This window comes from Ciona intestinalis, chromosome 1 (genome assembly GCF_000224145.3).
Source record: "Ciona intestinalis chromosome 1, KH, whole genome shotgun sequence".
Taxonomy (NCBI): domain Eukaryota; kingdom Metazoa; phylum Chordata; class Ascidiacea; order Phlebobranchia; family Cionidae; genus Ciona; species Ciona intestinalis.
The window spans coordinates 4,936,273-4,959,958 of record NC_020166.2 but is presented as its reverse complement, the minus strand read 5'-3'; the positions used below and the strand labels follow the sequence as shown (position 1 = coordinate 4,959,958).

At 35.6% G+C, this 23,686-nt stretch overlaps 2 protein-coding genes across 6 annotated transcripts; one reads left to right on the top strand and one right to left on the bottom strand.

Moving 5' to 3' along the window:
• The first annotated feature begins 61 nt into the window (after positions 1–61).
• tgfbeta-na3 (transforming growth factor beta superfamily signaling ligand) lies at positions 62–7,178 on the top strand. 3 transcript variants are annotated; one of them, XM_009864026.3, is made up of 12 exons: positions 62–421; positions 1,599–1,769; positions 2,254–2,339; positions 2,793–2,819; positions 3,246–3,281; positions 3,681–3,906; positions 3,972–4,131; positions 4,741–4,876; positions 5,335–5,457; positions 5,596–5,705; positions 6,489–6,608; positions 6,894–7,178. In XM_009864026.3, exons 1-12 carry the CDS (start codon positions 279–281, stop codon positions 7,047–7,049), a joined length of 1,494 nt encoding a protein of 497 aa, XP_009862328.2. In that variant the 5' UTR covers positions 62–278; the 3' UTR covers positions 7,050–7,178.
• A 2,777-nt stretch (positions 7,179–9,955) lies between these two features.
• On the bottom strand, positions 9,956–21,536 carry gi1 (G protein alpha subunit Gi). 3 transcript variants are annotated; one of them, XM_026835625.1, is made up of 11 exons: positions 21,391–21,536; positions 20,271–20,418; positions 15,334–15,376; positions 15,002–15,143; positions 14,500–14,657; positions 14,030–14,158; positions 12,880–13,008; positions 12,367–12,496; positions 11,460–11,613; positions 10,967–11,161; positions 9,956–10,754 (listed from the first exon to the last, which is right to left on the bottom strand). In XM_026835625.1, exons 2-10 carry the CDS (start codon positions 20,386–20,388, stop codon positions 10,971–10,973), a joined length of 1,194 nt encoding a protein of 397 aa, XP_026691426.1. In that variant the 5' UTR covers positions 20,389–20,418; positions 21,391–21,536; the 3' UTR covers positions 9,956–10,754; positions 10,967–10,970.
• Positions 21,537–23,686: the final 2,150 nt, after the last annotated feature.

Genomic DNA, 23,686 nt, shown 5'->3' with positions numbered 1-23,686 from the left:
ATCTCAGCCTTTCTCACAAAACAAAAACTCATCTTATCAGACAAAATAAACTGCACGGAATATTTCAGTCTATTTTAATAAACCACGATACTGAATTGGTAAGTCAAACTCAAAAACGGCAGTTTTTATTTTTCGGCGATTTTAGTATTATTCAGCGAGCATGACATGCCTGTATGTCCGCCCTACAGCTCCCATTTAACGTGGATTGACAATGAATATTTGAAATGTTGTTCCAACCTAGGCTTCGGCGATGGTTTTGACCGTTTGTGGAGAAATTTATGGAGTGTAATAGTGCTTCTGTTGTTAACCTGTGTATGGTGTTTCTATGCTGTGCATCGCGCAATGTAATATTCGTACTCTGTTTGCACGGTAGCCATTTTATATTCTTCTTCTTCGAGGCGTTAAACAATATAATCAGCAAGTAAGTATTGTTTTTTTTACATAATGTTACCCAATAAATAGGTTCATAGGCGTCGGTGTCTATAGTTAAATGTAACTGTGCACACAAAATCAAGAAGAACGTTAATGTTTTGACGTACATTTAACACTTTTATCGCATAATGACAAAAGACATTTACTCCTAGGTAATGATTCAGAAAACCCAAGATGCGAAAGTTAAAATACCAGAAGGTTATCTTGTAATCCCGTTACTGTCGTGTTCAAGTTGCAGATAAATCGGATTTCTACAATTCACGCTTTGTTTACAAAAGTTATTTCATTCGTTTTAAGAATGTAGCGTCTAGTCTCGGACTTTATCTTCGCCGGAACTCCTTAATCTGATGTAATTTATTTAGACTTGCTAACATAGCGTGGTAATAAACACAACCATATTTAATGCCATATGCATTAAGTGAAACCATTTCGCTCGAAATAAACATGCAGCACGTTCTTGAAAATTTACATTTAAAAGTTGTTTCATAAAGGTGATCACAAGGTACAATTACGGACACGAGGTAAAATTAAACAGTTTGATAATTCGATAATAAATTTGTGAAGTGAACTGAAGCTATAACAGGTGTTGATATTAATTGCATTAGCCACCAAGTAAAGTTTTATAAACATATATTTGGCGATGGTGTAAGTCTAAACGAAAATATTTGATCAAATTTGCATCTTACATTATCGGCACAAAGGAGGAGTATGAATATATGCAGCTGTTGTGCTTTATAATACGCGGTAAAGGAAATGTATAATGAGCTGAATTTCAGTTCCGCTTAGCCACACTCTCCCCTACCAACTTGCAGGTAGCATTCGATAACAAAGTTCACGACCTATGTCTGGTTTTAGTACGTGTTCGCGCACCGAATGTCACCAGGGCGTTCACCTTGCTCAAGGTCAATGTGAACCCGGTTGCCTTTTTTTAGCAAATTGGATGGGGTATTATAAAAGGAGTGTTTAGTTGGTTTAAACGCCATGTTACCTGGTTGAAGGAAACAGTTTATACTGTCGTAAAGTTACTTTAACAATATGTTGAATTTGTGAAATCAACTCAATTCGGGCAAAATACGTTACGTGTGCTAATATTTTGCTGATTGGTTTCTATTAGTTCATAAATGTAACTTGTGACCATTTTGTTTAATTCATTTTATTTTCTGCAGAGCATTTGGTTCTAAATCTTTACGCTTTGGAAATATGTATTGTGCAGTCATCTTCGCTTCATACTTCATTGCAGCAGTTGCAGGAATCCACACAAGGCATGGAAGGACATGGTACACACCAAACCATCATGAAGAGTCAGCGATTGAAAGATGCTTACGCGGCGCAAATGTGTACGTGCTTTGACTTTTTGTTTGTTTTCTTGTCTGCCCTGCCACATAGTTTGTAAGAATGAATAACTTAATGCGACTAATGTATGTTTGGCGGTTACAATCGTTTAACTTGTTTATTAACCGTAAATAAAGATTACACCAGGGCAGCCTAAACTGTAGCGTTAACTCACTGTCTCGACAATGAATAGAACTTGCCTTATGTTCGCGTGATGGGAAAACGATATTCGTTGTTGTAACACGGATGTTTTGTTTCATACGTCTTCTGTCCGTTTACAAGTTACCACGTTTGTAACTTTTTTTGAACTGCCCATTTCGGCAACCCATTCGTGACCACTGTGTTAGAGAAAATGTCGTTAAGTGTCTTGCCCAAAGTCACATATACGCTCACAATGGTAGAGTAACCTCAAACGATCGTCAAACAATTTTTCTGATTTCTGTTTTAATCTTCTTCACAGTAGCTTACACGAGCCTGGTTTAATTACAGGGTGGGCTCGTTCGCTGCAAGGTGTGAAGTCTTACGTGTTGTAGCACGAGATATGGGGAATATTGATACACTCAACAGGGACCGACGTGAGTGATATATAAATACATATGCACAATAAGGTTTTCTTCACTAGCTTGATACGTTTGTTACAATTGAACCATCAAGTGTAAATTACTTGTATATTTAAAAGGGACACACATCGCACATGAAATACGACGGCGTTGCGCATGAGGTGATACGTAACAAACATCTCGTTAGTGTATCGGTATGTTGCTCAACAGTGAGCATCAGGTATTTGAATATTCTGCATGTGTGTCTAATGTATAAGAAAATACTCATTTTACAGCTTAATAGTGAGAAGCATGGTGTGTATGAATATACCATCATGTCTGAATGGTAGAATGATAGCCGTGTTATAACTGAACGAAGATTATGTGATAGAGATGTTTTGCGTGTACCAGAAATCACATGAACTCTCGCGAAGGCCAAGCAGCGAATAAAATATTATTAAAGCTTTCAAAATAAAATATTTCATTTAGGAGTGTGTCGGTATTTCCCATCGAAAGGTAAGAACGTCGGGGTGGATGCATTATTGTTGCGCATGAAATGTAATTGCAGTCGTAACGATGTTTAAACTTATTATCAGTGGCTCTTTTCCTTCAATAACTTTTAAAGCTTTTGCTAATTCTGCAAACTTTTGCCGCACACTTGAACTTTAACACGAAAGAAAACCATCAGTACGATATATCATATACGACCAGCAACCTAATCATAAAGAAATGGTCTTCTGTTGCTAAGCAGAGCTACTGCTTGCTACAAGTTGTGCCAAACTTGCAATCCTAAATTCTAAAGCTTCAATTCCTCTCCACAAGTGACATCATCTTCTAAAATCTAAATAATTCTTCATTACAATTAATGTGTTACATGTGGCTTGCGTGAGAATTAACACCGAAAACATTTAACATTTTTTAATAAATCCAATTGTTTTGCAGGCGACATCGGTTTTCTAGAGTTGGAGTACGTTAAAAGTAAGTTTTTGTATGATTGTTACAGTTTATTTGTTCGAGATCTACATCAATTATGTATACACAGTGTATCCGCCATTTTATAAAAAAACAACAAAATATCTTAGGGCATGCGCGCGAATATGTCTGGCGAGGCACCCGTGTTATAATTTAAAAGTAAGAATTCAGTGTAGAACTAATCATTGGTGTCCGGTGTAAATACGAAGGCAGTTTTGTTACAACTTAACAGTGATTGTAAGGTGTATGAATACTCTTCCTGGTCCTGTGTATAAGAATGAAACTTGTAAATAAACAGTGTAGTGACGCATGGACATACTTTATTTATAGATTATTAATATTATTCGGGGACTTATAAGTACGAATCATAGTAACATTAATTTAACAAGAGCCATTACATTTTAGAGCTTTCGGACATAAAAAACCGAGTACAGCCATCCGAAGTTACCATGGAAAACATGCTGGACGCAATTGCCCCATGTTCTGTCTTCTCTCCCAGCCTCAAGCGGAAATGGGAAAACTTTTTTGGTCCAAGAGGCGGCGACCAACCAAATGAATTAATTACACGTTTCCCTGTTCAACATCGCTCCGAAGCAGAGCACGTGACGGTGTCGTTTACCCACCCGCCTCGGTAAGTTTACGAAACTGGCTGTATACCGATAGAAATAAAGTTCGTTCTCTTTGTTTTTATTTCAGACACAACTTTGATCTGCACGAGCTAATCGGGGTCGACCTTGTGTTGCTTCGAACACCGCCTTGCCAGTTGAACGAGGGTTTCGGACTGTATGACGTGACCGTCCGAAAACTTCCGAACGATGGTTCGGAAACTGAAATACTGGTTCATCATAGCACACAGGTAATCACGTTGCACCTTGACTAAATGTATGTACGTTGTTTTCCTCGTGTGGTCAACACTGGTGCACGTTTTATACGCACGTGCCGGTTGAACTATCACGTACATATGTAACTTTGTTTGCGATTTTTCGGTATGTCTGACAATTTTGACAAATCATAAAGAACCACGGGATTGGAGAAAATGTCATAAAATACACGTCCACAAGGGCATAGTGCTGTCACATGATCTAGACTCTAGAGGCGAGTGATCTAACCATTGTTACCACGATGCCGACAAATTTTTATTCAACAAAAGCGGAAAACGGGAACATTACCTTCAATTTCAAACCAGAAAAGCCAGATATTAAGCCACCTGTTTATTAGGAATCTCCTGTTTCGCATTTCAATAATTTAGATCAACGATTTAAATGGCAGCGAAACATACTTACTCCCTTTGTTAGCATGTTTCCCACAGGAACTTATCGCAGGTATACCCGAATTTCGGAGCACTGTTTACAAATCTTATCAAGGCGCTCTTTGGAAGCGGAAACTTTGCGCTTTTGTTTTTTAACGAAATATTTACTGATATCCGGATATCGTTTTTTTAATTTCGATAATGTTTTTATTCCAGGCTTCTTGTGCGAGTGGGGGCGGCTATATGATGGTGGCCAGCCTTGATACGGGATATTTAATGGAATGGTTGCTCCACGAAGAGAACGATTTGCAACTCAGTGTACAAGTTACTCAAAGGCGCCAAGTAACATCGGGTACGAATTTCCTAAATTGTTTGTTTTAAAATGAATAAACTTTAGCTAGCGGAGGTCGGGGATAGAATGTGAAAGCAGCATGTGGTTAGAGTTCAATCCAAAGGAAGCAGAAATTCAAATGCCGGTTATAACACAGGACAAATACACGTTATGGTTGTCAGATTTTTGCCTCTGTGGTATATCTCTAGATAAAACCACATTTTAAGTTTGTGGGTTTTTTATTAAAGGTCTTTGTTGCAAAACAATTAGCACCAAAATCTGTAACTTTGGAATTGCATGTGTAGCGTAACCGTTTATCGTTAACCGCAGTCAAAACACCATAACCAAACTCCTCCTGTTTTGCACGCTGGATTGTAAAACAACAGAACGGAATTAACCGCAATGACGCAAAACAAATATTGTTTATAACCAAGTATTCTTGCAATGTAGGGAAAAGTTCAAAATAAATATTATTGCAGGAAACTCGAGCGAACCCAAAGTTTCAAATATACTTCGTCGGGTCCTATCCATTAGTTTTCATTTGAGAGCCGGACCTGGTGCTTCCCAACAGGTTATTGTAAGGATTCCACAAGGCAGAAGAAGTACAATTACCTACTTATATTTTCCTATCCATTTACGGTTACATGTGTAACATATAATGACTTAATTCCGATGTGGCGGTTAAAGGATTAAAGTTTCTGTTGAAACATACGTGTAAATACTATTTTTTTCGATTCAAGCTCATCATCGGCAAAATGAAGGCTGGATCACAAGAATGAGACGAAGCCCGTCACGTGGCATTAGGGGATGTGAAAGAAAAAGCTTTCCGATCAACTTTCAAAACGATTTGGTAATTTGAAAGTTACCTTAATTTTGTAGGAGTCGTTAGGATACGGTTTTATAAGTTTTAAGTGTTCTTTGTTTGCTACCAAATTGGACAAGATAATATAATGAAAAAGTGTCCCATCTTCCCCCACCCTACTTTATATAAGCGCACTAAGGCCAATTACTGTTTTTAACCATTAAAAATCGATGTTTTATAGAAAATTTGATTCCAATTGGTAAAAAACGTAAGGCAAAATTTTAAATGCTTGCTGAATCATACTAAAACTGCCAATATTTTAGTAGTTTACGAGTTTGAATTGATCATCGAGTATTGTAGTTTAAGAAAGTTTGATTTTTGAAATATGAGGCAATATGTGCCTAAGTGTTTAACTTGCCCCCACCTTATGTGATGGTAGCCTTCATCGCCTGTAAACCCGAAAGTACACAGATTGGTTAAAGTCGAGATCTGATTTTCAACCCATTGGTAAAGTCATGCTTAAAATGAATTTAGACGAACTTATGTTTTCTGTACTTTCTAAGAGTTAGTTTGTGCTTAATAAAGTGTTTAGCTGTCATTGATTAACACTTGATTTCTTACCGCATTTCGATCTTTAAGGGTGATCATGCATGCAACTCACTATTTGTCTTGGTCGTGTGCTTTTCTGAGGTTTACTGTGTCGTTTGTCACTGTGGAATTTGTAACGAGCCCATAACGCCAGTTTGTTTAAAGTTTTAAACGAACTTTTTCTTATTGATATAGAAAAAAAACATATTTAGTCGTTTAACAGTTGATATATACCGCTTACAGTTCCGACACCACATTTTGTACCCTTCCTCCGTGTACGATATTGGTGAATGTGTTGGAAGATGCGACTTTCCCATCCAGATGCCAACCAATGCAAGCAACCATGCTCTGGCACTAACAGTGGTAGACAAACGTTTATTTCTATATTAAACTTTTATTGTAAAACCCGTTTTGTTTCCGATTACAATAGTGTTACTTGTATGAGTATTTCGTGCTCTTATAGCTAGTTTTTGTTGTCTGTTATGTTCGTCATCGCGCCACATTAGTGTTGAAGAGGTCGTCTATTAACACAAGAATACCGGTCCAAGAGGCGCGAAACGTGGCCCATCGTTGTATTGTGGTTATGAAAAAAGGAAATGTAAGCAATAGCTAAGACGTTATTCGACTTCTAATAAAAACTATTTACAGGAACGGGAGTTTGGTTTAAGGTCTGAAAACGCAGAACTGACAATCTGCTGCGTTCCAACTGACTACTATTCTATGTACGCCACCATAAGTTCCGAACTCGGAGTTGAATCTGTGTTCTTGCCTGAGATTGAAGTGAAACACTGTGGTTGTTCCTGATAAGGAAGGCTGGAGCATACGTTTTAAAGTGTAAATATGGGACAATTTTCCCTTGACATTGCTTGTTAAATACCGTTCATTGTGTTTGTTAATACAGTTTGTAAATAATGTGGTCATTGTGGTTTTAAATATTGGTTTAAAACAAAACTAGTAAAAGGATCTAAAATATTGGTAATAAAATGAATGAAGTACACAGTACAGTCCTGAAAAAAGAAAGCCTACTCCTAATGAATGGGTACGTATCATTACACAATAGGTAACAAAGAAGATGTGTATAGGGACGCATTTACACTTGTTAACATTGCCCCCGTTCGGAAATTACGTAATGTTGGAAAGTAATATTAATCATATGATTTTTAATTAATATAATGTTTTGGTGGTTACCCTTTACTCTATTTATTTGTACTCGCCCTGTTACGTAACAAAGTCTAAAATAGTAGAGATTACTGCCGTAAAAGCCGGTTCCTGATGTATGGAAGTTTACTTAGTTCGCGAGACTTGTACTATATAACTATTTACTCTTTTATTAACTGATTTCATATAACGTAAATTGTATTTTAACTGATTATGTTTTAAATCTGAACATTTATTAATTTAATAAACACTTTGATTTTATTTTAGTCAAGATATATGATGTCTAAGAAGAACGAGAACTTATTTATTGGTAAAGAATATGTGAGAAGCTAACCTTGGCTTAAAAACGTTCGTTTTCGTGAATTTGAAGAAGCATTAATAACTTGGTAATTAGGTAATGTTAAAAGTTAATAAAAATGTCAGTCTCTTAAAACCAATAATTCCAGGTGATATATACCAGTACCTTTTTAATTCATAACTGGCTTATAAAGGCGTCTAAAAAATAGAAACGATACCAAATTTTGCAACAAATAGTATTAAGAGAACCGCGTATATATAGTAGAATGGGGGAGACGGGACACTTAAGCACATATTGCCACATATATTTGATTGACTACAATTCAAAAAAGTGATCAAAACACACGAAGAGTTATTTATCAATTCGCACAACAGGTGTAATTTTACAAATCCGAAGACACACAGGGTAAGACGGGATAGTTTAAAATCCTTGTTAATTTGATTATTAGGTGAATTTATTTTTAGGTATACACGTAAATAACACGAAATAATACCGTACGTTTTAAAAATCGAGTTTTTTCTTGCTCTTACTATATTTTTTACATGTTACCTATACATTAAATTATTGTATGAAAATTGGTATTTTTTGAACGATAATGGGTATTTTTCGAACATTAATTGATAAATATTGTATTCTACAAAGTACAAATGCATATCAACTTGTAATACCAGAAAATTGAAAAAAAACTATTAATAAAGTTTACATCTTTGCTACAAATTGAGTATTGCTACATTGTTTTTCACATATGCCATTTCTCATAAATTATCTCCAAGTGCAAATGATTGAAATTTGAATATATTTCCAAATACCATCTTTTTATTGTATTACTATATTATATTTGAATAAACCCCGAGGTATAAATAATTGAATTAAAAGCAAACCTTTTAAAGTTTAGTAATAAAAACCTACAAAACTCTACTGTGGGGGAAGATGGGACTCTAAATTGAAATATATTTACACTAGCGCGGTATTCTGCAACCTGTAGTTAACCTATCGAAATTAACCGGTTGTGCTAGTTTCTTTGCCATGTAAACTCTTTATATATAACTTTAAAACGATAATTTTTGTTGTTTTTATCCCAAATTAAAGTCATATTTACCGCTGCCTATTTTACTCATATTTATATATCAGGGTGGGGAAAATGGGACACCTTTAGCACATAATATCCATGAATCCTGATTGTGTTTTAAACAAAGGTCTATGGGAGTCGTGAGGATACAGTTTTAAAATTTTTTGAATGTTCTTTGTTTACTTCTAAATGAGACGAGAAAATAAAGTTAAAAAGTGTCCCATCTTCCCCCTCCTACTCTATCTCAGCTTTTTCACAAAACCAAAACCAGTTTTAAGAAACAAAATCAAACTGTACAAAATATTCAAATTTTTGTTATGAACCTCGCAAACTACAAAATTCATCGGCTTTACTATGTTTTAGCGAGCATTCAAAATTAACACCTTACTATCTCGCATTTTTACCTGTTCAAAAATACGTTTCTATTTGACTTCTTTACCTGTTCAAAAAATACGTTTCTATTTGTTTCTATTTGACATATTTTTTTAATATTTAAAAACACTAATCGGCTTTGACGTGCGTTTTATAAAGTCGTAATAATACTATCAAAACAATAAGGTAACACTATTTTTCTTATTATTATTAAATAGGGGTCCGTAAAAAGAAAAATTAAAGAATATTTTCGTCTGACAAAAACGTCCCATTCCCTCTCCCCTACTATACTGATACCCTGGTGTAAAATGGGATACTGTTACCACCCAAATCTCATATTTCATGATCATGTTTTGACCCTTTTTTAATAAAATGAGATTGTTCCATTTTACTACAGCCTACTGTCTTTGTGCATGCGACACATAATTATTAAATTATAGAACCATATATATAGTAGGGTGGGTGAAGATGGGACACCTTCTCATTCTATTTTCTCGTCCAATTTGATAGTAAACAAAGAACACTCCAAAAATTATATAACCGTATTCTCACGACTTTTATAAAACGTTGTTATTTATTTAAAGCACGGTCAGCATATTTGGATATTACGTGCTAAAAGTGTCTCGCCTTCCTCCATCCTACTGTACATTTACTGCATGAAATGTGGCCGTGCAGTAAACACACACTACTTAATACATATCTGAATATAATACCTGTTTTAACTTGGCTATCGTCTTGGAGACGGTCACTTATACTGCACTAAAACTGTATCCAAAATCTTTTACCTAGAGTTCGGCAATTGAAAGTAATCACTTTAGCTTGTTGTGACTGTTTCATTTGTCAGTCGACGTTTCGAAGTAACACAGCGCAAATGCGCAGTAGGACAGAACAACCAGTTGGGGTTTGCGAGTTGTACAAAACAAGTTATATTGTCAGTGAAACAAATTACCACTGTAAAAGGGGAAACGGCGGCACGATACAACAACGAAGTACCTACGTTAAGAATTACATCATTTCTATTGTTACGAAACAGTGTGGCACCCGCAGGCCGGTATGCATGCGATGACGTCACCGGGTGATGACGTCAGAGGAGCGCTACGTCACGAAGAAGAACGCGGTGGTGATTGTCGCGGAGTAATCGCGTTGAAACTGTGATTGGTGCGTTCTATGTTGCTCCGTGTGGTGGCAACACCTTGTTCTTTATCAGTAGTCTGTTATGTCTTGGTGGCTTATACGTGCGAACGTTTAAAAAGGAAAAAAGAAAAAAAGGGGTCTTGGAGAAGTTATTTTTATACAAAAGTACAGAGAGGTCGCACAACATCAAACGACGATTCACACCCGCTAGAGGGGGCTAATAAGCTCACTAAAACAAGTCGCTATGGCAACAACGGTAAAATAATAAATACTTAATGACCCCCTCATGCAAAGTTGTGGATGTGAGAGTGAGTGGGAGATTTGGGGATTTACCCTCGCACACAAGACTAAACACGGTCACTTGATAAAACAGTTGTTGTCCAGGTGTTGGGTAAACACAAGGGGGGTAATCACCAAGAAGAGTTCCGCACATCAAGCAAAAGAACTTCGCCTAAAATCACTTTTTGGACGAAACATCCTAAGACAGAAAACTTACATGAATAAGTCAAATTCAAAGATGATTTAAAGACTTTCTCTGTGTTTTAGCCAGCAAAATGAAACGGTCATTTAAGTTTTGAAACGGCATCTCAAATATACTTTATCATTAATAAAATAATAATGTACAAAGTGTGCTGTGATCAAAACTATCCAAGTTTTTTTTTAAAGCAAGTAAATAATGATTAAACTTACGTATTTAGAAGAGCCCGCAATCTTTCAAGTTGTTTTTGATAATGACATCAGTGACGGCATCGAACACAAATTGTATGTTGGTTGTATCAGTGGCGCATGTAAAGTGGGTATAGATTTCCTTGCTGTCCTTACGTTTGTTAAGGTCTTCGAATTGAAGTTGAATGTATGCAGCTGCCTCAGCATATGTGTTCTGGCCTACATAGTGGGGTTATAGAGATTTAATAAGGAGCCAAAGAATGATGTAGCACTAGAGATCTAATCAAATTCTTAGTTTGCAAAACGAATTTAGCATATCAAAATTGCCTGGTCCTTTAGTGTTCATACAAGCTATTTTCACAGCATGGCAACATGGCATCGAGGTGCCAAGCCATGCCCTTTACTTTGACAAAACTATTCCAACAAATCTTTGGTAACATACCAAGCCATGACAATATGCCACTCATTTTAATGGCATGTACGAGTACCATAGTACCACTGTAAGAAGGTAACATACCCGGGTATTCAGGGAAGCAGATAGAGAGAGGGGATTTAAGAATTTTAACTTCAAACAAATCTTTCTTGTTCAGAAAGAGAATGATAGAAGTCTCGGTGAACCACTTGTTGTTGCAAATCGAATCAAAAAGTTTCATCGACTCGTGCATACGGTTCTGTGAAGATGAGAAAAATATGGTCACTTAAGGATTTTCCATTTGATTTATTTGACTTTTATAAGTTGATTTTACCTTTCTTTTCATGAAAAGTTTAAACCTTTTAGTCTAAATTGTAAGGTATGTTGGTGTCATTTTAAGATATAAGCGTTAAATTTATTTTATTTTGGGCATGCCTTATTGAAACTTTAACGCTAAAGATTGAATGCTGAAGCACCAATGAACACTGGCGTATAAGTTGATGATATGCTGTTTAACCGAATATTAAACCTTTAATATCAGGGTAAAAACGGAGAGAGTAGTAAAAAGTAAGTGCGTGTAATTAAGACTAAAAATTGAAACACCAGGATATTTATTTAATAAATTAAAACCTTATTCAGCAATGTATGTCATGTTTTCTAAAAATTGGGATAAATAAAGCAAAAACAACACCATTTGGCATTATTGAGATACTTAGTTGAAGCTACCTACGCAGATTTACGTCATAGGAAAGCAATTGAAAAACCACAATAAATTAAAACTACATTATGATATATGAGGCATGAAAGAATCTCTCCCATTAGTTGAATTGCTTGTCAATAACAATTCCATAACTGACAGTTCAAGTGAGGTTATGGTAAGAAGATATTGAAGTGACATTGCTAAAATGCAGTCACACCAATAGCAATATAGATTCTAAGTTTAAAAAAATATTTTTTTTTAAAAACTACTGAATATATAAAGGCAGCAAAACGGCAGTGAAAACATATTTACCATTTCTTCATCTTCAGCAAGCACCAAGTCATAAGCTGATAGTGCTACACAGAAGATGATAGCAGTCACACCTTCAAAACAATGAATCCATTTCTTTCTTTCTGAACGCTGACCACCAACATCAAACATCCTATGTGCAAGATTGAGGTTTTGGGTAATTTATGGACGTCGCAGGGTCATTAGAATTTGGGCAGTGTTCGGTAATTGATCAATGCATTAATAATTTAAAAGGGCTGAATATTTTATAATAAAACATACAGCATGTCAGCAATTAAAAATACTAATACATCACATGTAAATGTATACCACATAAAATATCATGCAAAACAAGAAGTTATACTCATGCTAATCACCACGGACATGAAACCAACACAACAGAAATCTTACTTAAAAGTCCATACGACCGATTGGTGATTCATAAAAAATTAAAAACCTGCAGCTGGATTGGTGGTAATTATAAAATGTGCATTATTATAGGGGGGTGGGTGGGTTAGATGATCTCTCTGTACTCACTTGAAGGTGAGACCTTTAAAGTTAAAGTCTACTTCGACGATGCCTGTAGTTTTAACTCTGGTTCTAAGCACATCCTGCTGGGTTGGGACATACCGAGGTTCAGTCAATCGATCAAGGGAATCCAAGTAACTGAACAAACATAAAACATGCAATACAAACATGCAGGGTACAAAAAAACTAGGCAGGGTAGAAAATATATACATTTTTGGTATACTGTATAAATGCGATCAATATAAATGATGAATTTCTTTTGAAAGATAAAACTTTAATTTTAAATGCTGGCAAGGCGATTTAGTCTCATCTTAGGAGACATTCCACATAGATATACAGCCCATAACAAATGAAAAGCTGGATAGAGATGATCTTGACAATAAATATATTGGCAGACTATGATTTAAAATGCAACTTTGAAACTAAAGGGTTGAATGATACCACTTATTGATTTCTTCTTTTTTAATGGGTGCAATAATTAAAGTTACATAACAAGTATTTCAGTGATTGTAATACTGCATCACTGGATGAGCAGTAATGAAAAAACATAATCCTGTTGATGATATTGATTGACCAACAAAAACCAATGTAATTTAGGCTCGCAAGTATTGATTTTTCAAGGTTAAACAACGGTGGTGGCTGCATCGAACGACATTGTTGTAAAGACTCACTGCCTTTGTTGAAAACAAATATTCAATAAATTTCATCAAGAATTTAAAAAAAAGACAATTTTTCCGCTCCAAGTTTTTGCTCCAAATCAGACCACAAACAGAAAAGGCACCATACTGAAGCAAGCATCAGAACTTCTAGCCAAAGAAACCAAAAAGCTTTCCTGGTGAACATACTATTTGTTTTACTTAACCCGCACCTTCTTAGGGAATACAGGCAAATTATCAACTTTGTCTAAAGCCTTAAATTGTAAGTCCCCTTGTGTGCCTTTAGGAGTAGGACCTACCGCATTGTATAAACATACATACTGTCTTTAAAACAGACAAAGCTGCTTTCACAAACTGCTGACTATTCGTATCAATTTCGAGCCTTTCAAGCCCACTGCCAACATAAACAACAAACAATGTCAAACACAAAACCCGACAACAAAGAAAAATGCAGATACGCATGCAAACTGAACACGAGGAACGGGGGACTCTGGTATTCATACTTAAAGTGTAAATCTTTGTGTTCGAATTGCGTCTCAACAATTCCTGTGGTTTTCACTCGAGACCGTAGCACATCCTGCTCAGTGGGCACGTAGTCCGATGCAACCAGTCGGTCAAGACTATCCAGGTAGCTAGTCGGTTTGACACGTTAGACATAACTCTTAATTGAAAACTTTCTTTTTTTGGAAAGAGCAATTACAAATACTGTTGGTGTAGCAACTATCATGGGTAAATAAGAGAACACAATGCTTGCTTTGTAACTTTACCCTTTAAAGAATAACAATACCCAACGGATGTGGTTTATCAGTGAATATAGAAAATAACTTCAATTTATAGCAGCAGTGTCAAGGAGCAGACACAATAGTAGTAATAAGGGGGATTTAATAAATAAAGCAATAAAGGGAGTGGAGTGACATGAAAAAAGCCCTGACTCAGTTTTCTAAGGGATATGGAAAGTTTAAACTACACTCACTACTGTGCAGAGTCATTGAGTTGAAACTCCCTTGATCTGTTGAAGCAGACTTGCACTCCCTTGTCACCCCACATTCGTTTCATGCAGTCTCCCAGCTCCTGGGTCATCTCTCCATCTTCCAGGGATCCAGCCAATGAGAACAACTGTCTGGCATCATCCTGTTGAAGGAAAATACACAAAGTTTGTATTTTCCAACATTGGTGGCTACTGGGACGGTTCTTCACAATCATTTAAAAATTGCTTTTCAAGTTTGTTGGCACTTTTTATTCACACAATGGAAAGGTGAGGATAAATAACAATCTATATAGCTGTAATATAGTTGAATGTTGACAAATAAACAGATTCTAATTTACATTTCATTATCTCTTAAACCTCGGCTGACAGATTGTGAAAAGCAGTCATTTCTATTCTGGTTTGGCCTTTACGCTTTTAAATTTGTGGTAAACAAGAATGCCAGGTTCACCACATACTACAATATATTGTAACCACATGTGACACATACCGCTCTATCTGATGAACCAAAATCGATTTTCAAGTTTCCCATCGCCCTCACAATAGTGATGAGTGATTGTAATGTGTTACTGTAGACGACTGCTTTGTATTGTAAACACTCTTCTTCTGAGTAACCGTCCTCGTGGATAATTCTGGAAGTAAAAATTAGGTTAAACTTTAATCTGGGTTGTGGGCAAACATTTCACATTTTTTACAATTATTCATAATATATATATATAAGTGGAATTGCTAAAATGCAGTTTTACCTACAGTTGTTAAACATAGGAAACCTTATTGATTAATGTAATAACTGGTGAATGTAATATATAATAACTTGCTTACTTCATTTGCTTGACAATTGTGCTTTTCCCAGATTCACCAGCACCTGCAAGGAAATCATTTAATTATAAAATAAGCATCTAAAAATAGGTTACCAATACAACATTACCAAGCAGCTGTATAATAAAAAACAGCAGGCTAATAATTCCGTCCAATATTTTTTATGTGGTTTCACTTAGTAAGCAGTATTTGTCTTATGGTAGTTACTAGTTGTGATCTTGGCTTATAGGGTTGAATTTCAGGTAAAACAGTTGGTGGGTGTAGGTGTATGCATTTTAATATGCAACAGTATTCTGTGTGAAATGTTTTCCCCAACAAGTGATTAAGGAAACATATGAGACGTATATTCCCCACATCCTATCAAAAGTTGGACGTGAATGCTTGCTACAAGGAAATGAGATATATGTACTGATAAATCACTTGGTAACCACAGCAGTAACTGCATTGACACATATTAAATGGTGAGACAGGTTCCTATTTATAGCAGTATTTTGCAATTAATCACAGACATGGAGTTTAATCTTCATGCATGGCTTTTGTCTTGCACAGACATATGGTAAACCATCTACTAGTCTACACAACTAAATATTACAGGCTCACACAGAGTGTTGCACTTTAAAAAAAAATATACATTTTATTGTAATATAAGAAATTTAAATCAATAGAATCTATACACACCGCATTAACTGTACAACTGTTTATGTCCTCCCACACATATTTAACATTGAGAATAAAAAATAAATGAGTTTTGTGTCACATGACAACAATCATTCCACTTTATGTATGGCAGATACCTTAGTGGCATAGTGCAAGCAATACTTCCATATACTGACTGTATTACACAATATACTTCATAACCTACCATATATATGTGATTATGTGGGATGGTGGAATAACCCATGACATATTGGCAAAATGGCATATGATAAAGCAGTGCAAGATACACACTGTAACACACACATATACAAACTCATTGCAAACTAATTGCAGGTAGCAGTTATGATGAAGCAACAGGACCAAAATAACCACACTCTACAATTTCGTAGAAAAAATCTCAACAAACGCGATAAGGTTTAAGAAGAGCACATGATAATAACAGTAACACCATCTGTTCATTTTACCACGTTACAGAACCGCTACAAGTTTCACGAAAATAAGTACAAAGGTCGCTAAGGATAAGATATGTAGAAATCGTGGTTCGGGAAATCAATGTAATTCGAGTAAAATGATGTTTAGGCTTGATTTCATTCAAAATCTGCGCGTTTCGTTTGCTTTGGAGTTTCTTGGTCAATCCGCGCGGATCAATACATTGATTACACCTGCCGTGCACCGCAAACGTGAAAGCCAGCTCTTCGCGAATTAAACACGAAGAGAAACCGTTTAAATTAGCAAGGAAGTGTAATCAACGTTCCAGGCGTTGATTGCGTCTCCAAATCTTATAAATCAGGAAATTGCAAACAAGAGCGCTCGACGGCGAGTTAAGATTGTGACGAAACAGTTCGCGTCCGGCCGCAATCAGGCATTGTTTTATTGGCAGTGACTTGATTGTAATTTCCGATTTCTCCACAAAATTGGCGCATCCGGGGATTAACCACTGTACGGTCGTCATAGAAGGCATTGTGTTGTGCCAAACTACGTAAGTAGGGCACGCGTGGATCAGAAGCTTATGTACGACAGGGAATTCATATTGGTGATTAATCGTAGCATCTGGACGCCGCCTTTCCCCCGCGGATTAGTTGCCCGACCACTCAAATATTGCACCTCTAAATGGCCTTAATTGGTCTGCCGCCAGGACGACGAAAAATTAAAAACTCGAAGACTTCTTCTATACGCGATTTTGTGGCTGCCGGGGTGTGGAAATTGCCGCAACTGCCAAACTAACACGATCTACTAATTCCTTTAGGTTACCGAAAAAAAATTTACCCGTTCCACCGACTTTTTTACCGACAAAGCATATCTGAATAGGAAGGCGGTAGATGGTAAATTGCATCAGGTTTTCCTTAAAAGGACGGCATCAAGTGTGTAATTTTTTATCTTGTTTTACGATAAATTGGGAAAAAGATTAAACCTCTTAACCTACATTGCCGGCTGGCATGGAGACGCGAAATTTACAGCGACAAAAGGCGGATTACGCCTAGACTACAAAACCAACTGTTTCTCGGGACGATTGTCAAGTACCAGAAGCGCTCCCAAGCCTTTTAAAAGAGCGCTAAAAGAAATAACAAAAAAACTAGTATGTTTAATTAATCAATAAAATATTTAGTTCTTCCTATGTAAAATAATGTTTTTATGCATGGGTGAAGCAAACATTAAAACTTGCTTATAGAATTACACCAGCGGCAATCGTAACATTTTCTTAATAAACTGTAAATTTGATATTACTGCCTTATTGTTGCCAATGTGCGAACGAAAAAATTAACCTACATGCGGTGGAAACATATAAGCAATTGGAACGGCAGCAATGCAAGGAGTGTATTATTCTGTGAACTCACAAGCCGCTACCTATGTTGTCATTCGGGTTTTAATCACATTGCGTTGTGAGCATACGCAGGTACCATGAATGGAATGGCTGTTAACTTCTGTGTAAAATATGAGCAAAAAACGTATTAGATTTCTAGTTATGGAAGAAACTCTGAACATTAACGTAATCTCCTTGTCGTGCGTAAACCATTGCGTATGGGTGGTTGAAGCAAAACCAAATCAAGAACCAACGCAGTCTTAATGCTGAAACTTTTAAAGTAATTTTAATTTCCTCGTGTTTTAATGTCTCTGAATGGAACAGAACCAGCGTCACAATTAGTTTTTTACGTCACAAACTCGGGCTTAAAAGTAGAATTCTAAACTGGCTAAGGGAAACGCCACGCGTAATTAACAAAAGAAATATCAGGACAATATCCCGTCCCATAACATAGCAGTTGTGTTGATATAACAGTAGAAAATAAGTACGCGTTCTGGGTTCGAGCGGATATTTTCTAGTTCCTCACCAATGGACGCCTACATGTAACGGCCTACATTGCACTACCTACGCATGTTTTGAAACGGCCAAAAGCGGATCTTAATAATATTAGATATAATATAGTACCGTCCAAGTGGGTGTGCTTGAATGGATTGTAGCAAAACAATACAAACTATTAGGAGCGGCTGTTATCCGAACACCAACTGCCGCAGAAACCCATAATTTAAGGAACTATTTTGGGACCGCTGGCCCGACAATTTGTTTAAACGAATCGACACATGCCAGATATATAGATTGTCAACGGCGATGAAATAAGCTGCTTCCCAAAGATGCGCTTTATTGCCGTTGTAAAAAATACGTCATTGTCAGTAACATTACAGAAGAAATAAACTTATTGCGTTATTTAACAGCCTATTACCATGGCTAAGAAAGGAATTAAACCTATTTACTCCTCTAACTTTTAAAATCTGACGTCAAGAAAGATAAAGAGTTATTTACTCTGTAAACAGTTCGCTGCGGGAGCAAATAAATCGCAATTGTAGCAACTTGATACGGGTGTGCCTCTGTGGAAATGGTGGGTATACAGGTGAAGCAACTGTTTTTGTTTGCGGGTAGCCTAGTGGGTTTTATCATGCGAAGTTCAAACAGTACGTGGTTAAGCTTTTTGTGGAGCGTAACACGGTAGCACACAAACCACAAGAAATAACAGCGGCAAGTACATTAATTGCCTTTTAAACTGTAAGTGGTTGTAAAGGAAACCAGGGCGCACACGACTCTGTCGTTACAGACGTTTAAATAGATGGTTTAGAAGTCGCGTTTGTCATCACAAGACCAGATTGAACTATTGTCCTGGGTATATATCTCAAGGAATTGTGATTTCACTAAGGCCTGACTATAGTCTCCCCAGAGGCAGTGAATACATAATTTATAACTGGAGAGAGAAAAACGGAAGAATATTGATTATACTGAAATATTTATGTCATCTACACGACTAAAACCATGCACTGGAAAATCCAGAAAAAGGTGCAGCTCATACACAATAGTCTACAACCAACCAAGTAGGTATAAGTTCTGCTGCTAGTAACTGATATTCCACTGGGAATGATCGAGTCACATTAAATTAATAAAGGCTGTTTATATTAGCTTCAACCATTGGGAAGAATATATTTACTGATCATGAAAGAAAAGTAAAAACTAACTGCTTCAAAATTGAAATCAATATTGTTGAGTAGTGGACAATAAAAAGGTGCCATAGCAGATTTCTTATGGTAACAGCATCCAGAAATGGCCATCCAGTTCACAAACAAACAAACATAGATACTGGTTGGTGGCAGTGAATTATCCTGCTTGTTGTAACTCAGGCAAATGAAACCTTTAAGGGTGAAGATAAAAGTTGACCTAAAGCACTTGGCTTTAAGTCCCAGGAGTTTAAAATATTATCCCAGAGTATTAAATCAATAATAACAAGCGATACACAACTCTATTTGATGAAATGTTATATTATTTGTAATCCAAGTTTTTGTAACCTTTCAATTGTTGAATAATGACTAAGTGTGAATGAATCATAACCACACTAGAAATTAATAACAAACAATGTTTAACTTTGTTGGCAGGGTCATACAAATCACACACAATAATGTGTAAAGGCATAGCCTGTTTAATCAGCACAGACATAACAAATATTAATCATCTATTCTGAACAAGAAAATTGTTTTATTTCAGTACAAAGCAACCAAATTTTTGTGGCTTCTTCCTGGTTTTCACTCTTTAGAATATATAATGTTTATATTAAGTTATGTCTTTAAACAAGAAAACATAAAACCATTAGCGGCATAAAACAACAATGCGCCAGTATATAATACTTTAAAGATTCTGCACATTATTTACATTGTTTACCTCAGACAGTTTAAAATTTAAACAAAAATGTATCATGTGCGTATATAATAGACTATATATATTTATTGCTTTGCTTGAGAATACATACCAAGTAAGAGCAACTTTACTTCTCTTGATTGTTTGTCTCCATCCACACGGAGGTTACGATCGATAGCTCGTGACCTTTCATTTGCTGCTTTATCGTCTGTGGAGACTGTGCAACCCATGATTCCGGCTGTGCTTGTTCGTATAAACACCTAATAGCAGATTAAAAGCTGTTTTACGCCAAGCGCCCTTAATGTTACACCTGCAAGCATATATGGTGCAAGGTATACAGATTAATTGAAAGTCCTTGTATTTTCAAACAGAGATAGCTCGTATGAGAATCAAGGGTAGGATTTAACCTGACACATTAGACATTATCCCATGGCAACTCGCAACATGACTACTATCTTTGACTAAGTTATTTATTAAACTCTTAAAGCTTTTATATTTATACCTGCAGTCCACAGTCACTACTATAATAAAGCAGAACCATACCAGTACAGGTAGATTTAGCCAATACAAAATAGTACAGATCTAAATTATTGAAAGAGTGGTTGTAAAATCTTTTAAAAACATAAAGACGCTATTGGCAGTTATACCTTGAACTCACAAATGTAATTGTATCACAAAGTTTCTAACATATTTCGAATAAAACTAAAAGGAGAGAAGACTTCTTGAGCAAGAAACAAAATCATGTAAAATACACAAGCATAACATTGTAATGAGCAGCATTGTTTTCATGTGGTTAATAATGATTAATATTAAAAGAAAACAAGCTAACTTCCCATAGCAGGAAGCGTAGTAAGCCTAGCTAGTAGCTTTGCAACCAGCTGTAATAAAACGATTAATTATAATGACTTATAAATTTCATGTGAGTTTTTGGAGTTGATTAAAATTATTGACCTTAAGAAGTAGCAGTTTAAATGGATTGTTTATAAACCATCAATGCAATTTTGCTTTACTGCATATGACCAAAGCAGTATGGTTATTTTGAGTAGTCAACTAGCCATACACATGTGGAAGCCACACTCCTACACAGTTTATGTATGGTAGCACAATCCTACTTGTTGTTCAAACTAAAGATAGAAAATGATAAAAGTGGCTTATCAAATCCCCATAAAATTAGCACTGTTATAAATTTAAATAAATAGAAAAGCCAAATAAATAGAAAACCCAAAACTTACCTGAACCCAAAGGGATGAAACAACCGTGTCCTGTAGAAAGGTTTTGTAGATAAATAGAAAAGTTAGAATGGAAATCAACCTTTGTCTTCTTTCTTAGATATCCAGTTTGTATAAAATCGTAAAATAAAAATGCTTAGCTCAAATCTACAACAGAGAACATAACAGGATTAAAGTATATAAGCAGTCGACACATACAAGATACACGTAACACAACTGGCTGGCTATTAGACTTATATTATAAATGAGTCACCTCAGAGTAGTTGACGCATTACAAAAACAAAACGTACTCAAGTATTCATTGTTAAGCACACGAATTCAACTGAAGTAATTAAATAATTATTTTAATAGATCACTCCTACTGTATATACTAATTGAGAGGGTCTATACTTAACCAGTGTACGTCACTAATTGTTTAGCCAAAGTTGATTGGAATATAAACACTACTTAGATATTTATATACGCACACAAGTTACCTCGATATAGAAACAAATTGTCATTTATTAATTTGATATTGTGAAAAATCAACCATAGTTTTTTTTAACAAGAACCTTTTTCTAAAATGGTAACATGATATAATATATACATACTGCAAAGCAGTTTTATTCATATATTAAGTGGTTTTTTACATAATTATAGTATTACTAATTTTGGAAAACAAATTATTTTACAGGCTGTTAGTTGCCCTGATTAATCTATACAGAAAAATTTTGAAATGGTCCTTCAAGCAAATAATCAACATTTTGGTGGCATACTGACATGATAAGGGTTAATGAATTATTGCATCCAACACATGGGTTATATATGCCATAAAATCCAACAATAAAAGGACAGGATTCAGTTCTATTGCCTTTATCAAGAGTCATAAACTGACAACAACAACAAGGCAATATTCGTAAATTTATTTTACATACGTCACATAATAAATTGCTTTATGAACCCAAATTATTTAATAATACCAATATCTATAAGCTATGACTATACAAAGGCAATCATCCTTTTAAGGACTGATGTTGCAACCAACATACCTTGAGTATTGCAATTCTCTGTTTTTATATTATACACAAAATCATAATACATTATTATATAGCATGACAAACCAGACTTCATATGACAAAACCAAAGCAATTTAGACTAAATGTGACGGGTTTTCTAAAAATGGGCTGACTGGCTAAATGTACGGCATAAGAGCAGAGATTTAGGTCACAGTTGATCCATTATCCAAACACTAAAAAAGTATATATCGGCTATCGCCCTGATTGGAAGTAATCGCCAGTTACGGCTTTCCAAGCACAGGTCGTTTGTAATCAATACTGCTGTATTAAATTTAATAATTAAAGAAAAGATCGGGACCGCTCAAAAATTCTTTTTAAATCTTGACAAAAAATATCCTCATCGCAAACACAATATTTTCAACTCGGTTTGAGGCAAGCAAAAAATAAATATTCACTCTATATATATATATATATATTTGCTGTTGAAGGTACCATTTTGTTTTTAATCTTTTTTCAATTGTTGTTTTTGTAGCCATTACTACCTGAATCAACAAATACTCCACAATTATTTTAATAGAACAAAAGTGTACAAGAGAGCATACCAGCTCTTGAAACATAAGGTAGTTAATACAAAAGCAAAACCAAACTGGTTAAATCTAAGTGCTATTAAAGTTTTACCTTTGCAAACTACATAGTAAAATACTTCCATAGTCAATTTGAAGGCCGTATATTGTTGCACACCTTTTAACTTTAAAAATTACCTTATAACACTTTTACACTCACTTTATAACACTTCAACTGATGAATACAACGACCTTGCAGTGGCTACTATATGATGGGAAAACAAATACAAACGCTCAGTTCTCATACATCGGAAATCATTTCACAGAACCAACAAATAAGCGCACTACAGGGAGGACCTAGATTCTTATTCTTAGCACGGAACTTAGTAATATTGTTTACTAACGTGTTCACATTTTAAGCACACTCAATTACACCGTACATAGCTGAAAACCTAATATTACAACGGCAATGTACACCACTCGCAAACCGAATACGCCCAACTATCGATCCACTCCGCTTCTGCGCGTTTCTTCTTTCGTTCTTGATGACCTCATTTCAAAAATCGATTTTTTTTTTTCTTTTTTTTCGCGCAATCCGCGATAAGCAATTGGGGTATAAGTGGACTTGCAACAAAAACAAATTTAGTTAATATAAATGTGTTAACCTAGTTTTCTCTACAATGTATGTATTTTTTTAAAGTAAAATATTGTTAAGAATAATTTCAAAAATAGCGGGTACCA

Coding starts and splice junctions, on each gene's coding strand:
- tgfbeta-na3 (XM_009864026.3), top strand. CDS start 279: ATGGAGTGTAATAGTGCTTCTGTTGTTAACCTGTGTATGGTGTTTCTA. Junction 1,770..2,253: donor TGCTTACGCGGCGCAAATGT/GTACGTGCTTTG, acceptor GTTTAATTACAG/GGTGGGCTCGTTCGCTGCAA. Junction 4,877..5,334: donor AAGGCGCCAAGTAACATCGG/GTACGAATTTCC, acceptor ATATTATTGCAG/GAAACTCGAGCGAACCCAAA.
- gi1 (XM_026835625.1), bottom strand. CDS start 20,388: ATGGGTTGCACAGTCTCCACAGACGATAAAGCAGCAAATGAAAGGTCA. Junction 14,658..15,001: donor TTGGTTCATCAGATAGAGCG/GTATGTGTCACA, acceptor TTCCTTCAACAG/GATGATGCCAGACAGTTGTT. Junction 12,497..12,879: donor TTTAAAGGTCTCACCTTCAA/GTGAGTACAGAG, acceptor TCTTGCACATAG/GATGTTTGATGTTGGTGGTC.